Source organism: Pelobates fuscus, chromosome 5 (assembly GCF_036172605.1).
Source record: "Pelobates fuscus isolate aPelFus1 chromosome 5, aPelFus1.pri, whole genome shotgun sequence".
Taxonomy (NCBI): domain Eukaryota; kingdom Metazoa; phylum Chordata; class Amphibia; order Anura; family Pelobatidae; genus Pelobates; species Pelobates fuscus.
This window is the reverse complement of record NC_086321.1, coordinates 340,332,539-340,340,583: the sequence shown is the minus strand read 5'-3', so window position 1 is coordinate 340,340,583 and position 8,045 is coordinate 340,332,539. Positions and strand designations below refer to the sequence as shown.

General features: G+C 38.8%; 1 protein-coding gene across 1 annotated transcript; it reads left to right on the top strand.

Annotated features, from left to right (window-relative positions):
• The first annotated feature begins 1,000 nt into the window (after window positions 1–1,000).
• LOC134610325 (dickkopf-related protein 3-like) lies at window positions 1,001–5,092 on the top strand. Its single transcript, XM_063453275.1, has 4 exons — window positions 1,001–1,115; window positions 2,412–2,586; window positions 4,652–4,847; window positions 5,016–5,092. The coding sequence occupies exons 1-4, from the start codon at window positions 1,041–1,043 to the stop codon at window positions 5,071–5,073; spliced, it is 504 nt and encodes a 167-aa protein (XP_063309345.1). The 5' UTR covers window positions 1,001–1,040; the 3' UTR covers window positions 5,074–5,092.
• Window positions 5,093–8,045: the final 2,953 nt, after the last annotated feature.

Genomic DNA, 8,045 nt, shown 5'->3' with positions numbered 1-8,045 from the left:
ATGTAAATAATTGGAATTTCTATAAAAAATATTTTATGATGGAAAAAGGGGCAACACATGTGCACCAAAACCACCACATTGAAGGAGAGCTGTCTTGTCTGGAAATTACACCATTGAATAAAACATTGAAAATCACATGTAATTTGTGTAAACTTTTTCCATGCAATGCTCCATTTTCTTTTACATTTATAATAAAGATTTAGAAAATGACATCACAATCCAGTCAGGCAAAGCAGAGCAAAAAAAATGCAAACAAAGTGGAGAAATAGAAACATTGTTTTATTTTTCCTTTTTATTGTGTGCTTCCTTGATGCTGACTGCCAGGTCATTAGAACAGAGTTTATATCAAGGATTGAGTGAAAAATAAGATGGTGGAGCCAAATGGCAGGAAAAAGAGGCGCGAATTCTACATTTAATTTTATTTTTATATAATACTTATTTGTGAAATATTCAAAATCCTGGGATACAGCACCATTTAATCACATCAGAAGGGGGTTACAGTGGTGACTAGTTTACTTCCCATTTTCCATTAATAGTGGTGATTGGCTTATTTCTCATTTTCCATTAAGGTTAAACAAACTTAGGGATTGAATCTTTCTCTAACTAACAAGTAAATGAAAATGCTTTAGCCACCAATAAATATAAATCCATTACGAACTATGACACCTTCCTGTATATTCGCTAATATCCTATACAAAGATGCGGCAGGTCTGTAAATTCCTATTAGGATGGATGTGATTGACACTAATGAATACCCTGCATGTTCCCATGTAATTGGGTTTGTTTCTCTGCAGGGTGGCAAATTGTTCTGGGTCTGAAAGGGGGGGAGCGGTAATTAGGTTAAGCAGATAAATACTGATTGCCCCATTACGTTGGCAAACAGTGAGCAGGGTGCAGAAAGGGTGGGCGGAGGAACCTGCACTCTTTATATAAAGCAGAGCTGTCCTCTGAATGCTTTATATCCCATTGGAACCATGAAGCTGTTGGTGTCCTTGTTGCTTTCTCTGCTACATTTTAGTGATGGGCATATTTGGGCTTGGATGCTTTCAATGCCCTATAACAAACCTGAAGATGCTGCTGGGCTTACCAGGACTGCTACAATCAAGGGATCCACAGTAAGTACTTCCATCAAACATATTAGAAATTACTCTTGCTCTCTTTTAGATTCTTAAATACCTGAATGTGTTATGAGTTCTTATCCTGATTCATGAATTTGTGAGATTCTTACAGTTTTCCTTTCAAGCCATCAAGGTAGATATGTATACAGTTGATGAAATGCATTACATATATCTGCTTTAGCTCTACATTGCATGTTGAAGTCTATGAGAAAATTGTTAATTTACAAGAGAAAAGTTTATTGTTGGACATAGATGCCAGCTGGACTGTGTTAAGGCTAACGTATTTCACAATGGTCAAGAAATTAAAAATATACTATCATTGGACATTAGAAAGTCTGTTATTGGACAATAGACTATAAAGTGCGCATTTAAAATACTACAAGTCAAAAATGTTTCTGTTTTGGCTTACATTTTGTGTAACTTATTTGAAATACTTTTCAGCAAAAACAATTTCAGATAAAAATATCAAGAATAGAAGAAGAGGATATTCCAGTCCCCAAATCAGTTAAGCCTTAATTTTAAATTCACAAAATATTCCAGTCAATCAAATTTAATGAACTCTAAGGGGTAAAAAATGCAATCCTTGGGGTCCATTTTCATTTTTACTTGTGCATCTAAGAAAACTCACCTGTTGTAGACTTCACATTCACAGTACTGAAAACGTGTTTTTATCCCCTAGTTATGTTCTAGTGAGTGTGACAGTATTCATGATATTTTGTCTTCTTATCTGTGAATTTGTTGTTTTCAATGACTGTGTTCAGGTCAATGTCTAATATATATGTAAAATAACATATATTATCAGAAGCACCAGCTCTGTATGCATAACCCAAGGTTGTGATATATATATATATATATATATAAATATATTTGAGGATAACTATGCTTTTACAGGAGTAAAAGATTATACATTGCTTGTCCAGTTCCCAACTTCTATGTTCTGATAAGTAGTTTGTTGTTCCAGAAAACCATAAACTAGTGCATTGTTGTCTCTGCACTTTGTTTGCATAGAGGAGGGGGTGAAAACACAAATTAACACCTACTTGAGAACATGTATTTAACAGGTTATCTGGGGTGAAAGGTTGTAGTTGATAGCTTAACTAAACTGCACCATTTTTTTTAACAGAAATGTTTATTCTACTGTGAAAATCAGAGGCTTCTATTTAAACAGAATTACTTGCTCCCCTTGATAACATTAATTTGAGTCTTTCTGTAAATACTATATTTAACCCCTTCTCATAAGTGTTATTGCGACAATTCTTTGCTCATTCCGATCTTCTCTATTCTAATTCCCAGGTAACTTGTGACAATGATCGTGCATGCGGACGGGGTCTGTTCTGTGACCGGCATTTTGGGCTGTGTATGGCACTTCGCCATGAAGGGCAGTTTTGTAGAAAAGATTCTCAGTGTGTCCGTGGATTGGGCTGTATGTATGGGAAGTGTCAACAGATCATACCAGATGGACATGAAGGTAAGGCAATTTATTAAATATGTTGTGATGTTTGTTCTAAAATCTACGTCATGGTTGATTACAGTTCATTACACTTCCTTATTGTTTAGCATCCAGTTTTTGTGTATATTATAATTCTATATGTTTGTGTAATATTATATACATACAACTACATTGTTCTAGCCTAAAATTCTAGTTTTGAATATGAACTATAATTTTTTTAACTTTGCTTCTATACTAAAAGAAAAGATTAAACATGCAACTAATACGAAAAAATAATGTGCACTTTAAGATACATTTAATTTTATCCTGAGCAGTGCACTTCCATGGTGTGAAGCACCATTTTGCATATGCTGACCTTTGCTCACTGTAACCTGGAGAGAGTAATTAGTTTGTATCCGTCAATTAAAAGAGAACCATAAGTCAACTATATTGATTTGTACTACAGGGGCCCAGTCGCGTTGTTAAAGGTCGACTGTGCCTGACCCCTGTTCAGTAATACCCATTGGGTGGCCCTAAGTGCATTGGCCCCCTGAGCTTGTAGGACTCTGTGCAGCTGCACCGGTGGTAGTTCCACTTCTAGGTTTAAATGTTTCTACTTGCAGTCACTAACACAACCACTAGACGTAGTAGACGTACGTAAAACTCTGCAATTTCTATCTGGTTGGCAAAGTGCAGTATTTTACCACGCATACGCAGCAGCCTCCCAATGCTTTTCTTGATGATCTCAACCAAGGAGGCTAGACACCAATGTGGAGATTCATGTTGTGAAGGAGAAATTAAAACTCCTTATTTTTTTTTATTTTTTTTTTACTCCCTACATGTGGGGGTCAGGGACATAAACGGCCAACAGGGCACTGTAGTTTTATGAATACACATTTGTACTCCTAAAACGATAGTGATTCTTTGATTCGGTGGTAACAGCAGGGTTGCGTCATATACTGGCAACGTCCACTCCGTGCTACATCAGATATCAGCTGGCAGTGAATGTAACACATCATATATCTTTAAAAGTATACACTTGTTATAACTCTGTCAGGCAGCTCATCCCCGCCTCCACTACTAGAACCTGAAGACCTTAAGCAGGAGCTTCCTTTAGCTCACCTATGTGGTGAAGCTTTACAGGACAGGGCTAGCTCATCACTCTCAGCCAATGAGCTAAGTCCTGCACTAGAAAAATCATACAGAGAAGTGGAGACATTTTTTTTATTTAAACTTCTAATTTGCCATATTTTCACTGACTTTACCTTGTTTGAATTAGTTGGTGATATGATTTTTCATTTTTTTTAAATATAAAATTAAAATAAATTGCAACTCGCCATAAGCATATATTGTGCATCAACCTCCACTACAACCATTAAGCGAGTAACCCGATCTAATATGCACTATGCTAGTTTCCACTAACTCGCTATAAGCACACACAGTGCATACACCTTGTATTACTACGGCTACGCTAATGATATCGTCAACATGCACTAAGTTATTCCTGTTTCTATTAATCTCAATGCATATTACCTTGCTGTATTTAGTTACTCCGTGTCAGACTACAAAGCATAACTTCATTCATTCTTATGTATTTTCATCCACTGCCACGTCTTGATTTAACCTGTATTTTACCTAAAAATGTGTGCACCGTACTTTTTATGCCATGTTACAACCTGTTGACAAACGGTCTCATACAGCTATTGTGGCGTAACAGACCTAAATGTTAATTCATGCACGAACAAAAATAAAGAATTTAAAAAAAAAACATTAAAAATTATTAGAGCATCTCATGAACAAAATGTGAACAAAAGTTAGTGGTTATTTTCAATATTTTATTCAGTGGTGTAAATTCCACAGGACTGACCGTTCTTCTTTAAAATTTCTCTTAACTTTAATTATATGTATATATATATATATATATATATATATATATATATATATATATATATATACCCAAACCATTTTATATATAATGATACATATATTAGTTGGAGTACCAACCGGTTATCTCATTATGGCAAATATATTAATTGCTAAAATAATGTTTCAAACTGCAAAGATGAGAATTGGAGCCTCTATTAATAAAAAATAATTTTCACAGGGTCTCGCTGCAAGCAGGATAAGGACTGTGCCCCTTCTATGTGCTGTGCCAGACATCACGGAGAGATGATCTGCAAACGCAAGCTTCCTGCTGGGGACAGCTGTTTTGTTCCAGACGGTGGTCTAGCATTCAGCATGAACCAGCTATGCCCATGTGAGGAAGGCCTGATCTGCAGCTCCACATTGAGAAAGCGAGAGTAAGTGTTCCCTGTTGACATGACTATAAACACAGAAAGGGTGGAGAACTGCCATCCTCATCTGTAATGGATGCTCCAGGTGCCTGTTTACTCAGTGCCTTAGAATACTTATTGGCATTGTTTTGTGTTTCTCACTAATTCCTTTCTTTTGCATGTTTTGTTCCACAGGAAAGAGTTTGTTTACAGTCACAGTTCAGACTGGAAGTGCATGTCCCCTTCATCGTGAACACCTCCCCAACTCCCCCTCAATGTTCTGTAAATATCCTGTAAATAGAGATTTATAAATAAAGAGCTTTATTGTTAAATGCTTTGGATAGACTTGCCTTTGTTTGTAATGATGGTTATTAAATAACGGGTGTATTTTCCAGGTAAGGAATTGTGAAAAATTGTGAACTGCAAAAGTTTAGGAGAAAATTGTTGAACTGGAAAATTAACGAAATAGAAAAAGTCACATACATACATGCACAAAGTCACATACATTGACAAAAAACTCACAGTTACATCAGTACATAGACACAACATCACAAAAAGTCACATACATACATACATACATAAGCAGTCTCATACGTACATAGACACGCAATCACTCAGCCTCAACACAAATAGACACAGTCATATACATAGACACCAGGGCCAGAGTTGCATCACAAACATGTAGGTACAAAATTCTCAAGCTCAACTGCCTCCCTCTAAACTAATAAAAAAACTTGACCATTTAAATAAAACAATTGTTGTATGTACACACACATAAAGAGCAAGTGTGTGCATCTGTAGCATTGTGTGTAAATGTCTCTGTGAATATGCATGTATCTGCATGTGTTTGTGTAGAGTGTGTAACACTGTAGATAGCAGTGTGTGTGTGTGTGTGTGTGTGTGTTACGTGTTAATAGAGCTTGTTATGCCTCTCCAATGGTGGGCATAACCCAGAACAACAATAATAAAAAGACAAAAATTAAACAAAAAAGGGAATGGGATCACCACTTTGATAATATACCCATATTCCATTTTTCACCACATTACACAAAGTGTTCACCACATTCATCTGGTATACGACTGGTCTGATACACGTACAGATAAGCAATGAGTCCAACTTGAGGATATTTTCTATAGGGTTCTCATCTACACAATCCTATGGCACAAGTTAGGACATGTCTTCCTCAAACATTCATGCTATCCGACCCCCACTTTGAGAATGTGGTCACACACCAGACACCAATCCGGATATCTCCCCCTATCCGTCCCCACTCTATCCAATTTCCAGGAGAATCAGGTGCCACATACATAGACTGTCATATTACACCATACTTAACTCTACATACACTAATCGATGACTCTGAAATTAAACCGTTAGGCATACTTCTTCCCGATAGAACCCACTCAATATATAAAAATTCCAATACTCGGGGAACCGTCCACTCTTCAACTTTGAAAACCTATGTTCTCTACACTCGATTAAGAGAAAACAGGTTTCTACCATGTACTCCACCCTGCAGTCCTCAGAACTGAAACACCTCCCGTCTGTTCACATCTAGTTGGGAGAAGGAACTTATTTTTTCCCTGCCAGATGAAAGCTGGAGAAAGATCTTTCTCTAAACTTGGCTACACAGCAGAGCAACTACAAGAGAATAGCTAGATGGCAATACACTCCTACCAAACTCCAGAAACCATTCCCAAATTCCTTCAATCACTGCTGGAGATGTTAACAACCTAGCGGCAGTTTAGCCCACATATGGTGATCCTGCACAGTAATACATACATTTTGGTCCCAGCTAGCTAGATTTACCATACCATCTTACACATGATAATTCCACTCCAGCCTGAAATTGTCTTATTCCCACTCCTCCCTACTTATCTACCCAAGCCTAAAGCCTCCCTGCTGCGACACCTCTTAACAGCAGCAAACCAACTCATCCCGACATTTGAGGAAAAAGCAAACCTTCCGTCCATTACGGATTGGGTTTAGAAGGTAGAGAATATCAGAATCATGGAGAAACTATGCCAATCCCATTCCAAAAACTTCCATCATTACACTCTTACTTGGGAACTTTGGTGTAGGTTCTTAACTGCCGACCCAGAAATGATCCACTAGCCCAGATCCACAAGGCTACCACACACCTACCGCCCCCCATGCACCGCCTCCCCCCAACCTCATCAGAATACCCCTAGTGTTTCGGTCGCCACCATCGTGGACAGCACAAAGTCTACACTTTCTATGATACACAATATTTATCTTTGTTATAATACAGAATTTGTTATGATACTGAACTTGTTAACTTCTGTTAACCGAGATATGCACTGTACTATATGGCATTGTCACCCTCTCCTTGGTACTGATTCAGTTTGCGGGTTGCCATGACCCTAATCTCACTCCCACCACCATCAGGTCACCGGCGACCGTGATCAATTTAGAAACATAGCCATAACACCCAATTGCATATGTTGCATCTCATAACCCAATGAGCCCACACCCTCTGTATTGATCACATATGGCTCCTCTACCGCAGTAGCCCACCCAACATATCGGATTGAACAAAACCATATGCCAACCTGGAACACACCTCCAGGCTCCAAGGGCTCCTATCTCAGCTCAGTCTGGCGCTCGGCCAGTCCCCTTCTACTCGTAGCCAACCCATGTGACGACCACACACAATTCACCCCTCACACACACTGCCTCTTCGCGCATACTCACACTGCACCCCTCTCACACACACACACACCACTGCTTCTATGCCCTACTACAGGCCCATATCCCGGCAGACCACAGGTAAGTTGTCAAACTGTTCTTAAACGGTTTGACTACTTACTCTGGGAGGGTGTCACGGCACTAATGGCACCATAACTACTACCAAGAGCTGTAAAAAAAACTTATTATATTGTAAAATATTTATACTTGCTTTAATCTGCCTCCCTGCCCCTTCCCCCCACCACACACAATAACTCCCTACACATTCACACACTGCCCCCCCATCCATTCAAACTGCACCCCTCACAAACACTACCTCCCATACACACATTGCCCAACACACACGCACACAGTCCCCTCACACATCCATACACACACTGCCCCACACATTTCTCCTGGCCTACTACCACTGTCTTGTTCGACAACCAAGCAAAGTACCGAACAGCAGGCCACCCATATGTGGAGTGTGCCGCTTGCTAACCCTAATAAACCTTGTCTACATCTCCACAACCCGC

Coding starts and splice junctions, on each gene's coding strand:
- LOC134610325 (XM_063453275.1), top strand. CDS start 1,041: ATGCTTTCAATGCCCTATAACAAACCTGAAGATGCTGCTGGGCTTACC. Junction 1,116..2,411: donor CTACAATCAAGGGATCCACA/GTAAGTACTTCC, acceptor TCTAATTCCCAG/GTAACTTGTGACAATGATCG. Junction 2,587..4,651: donor CATACCAGATGGACATGAAG/GTAAGGCAATTT, acceptor TAATTTTCACAG/GGTCTCGCTGCAAGCAGGAT.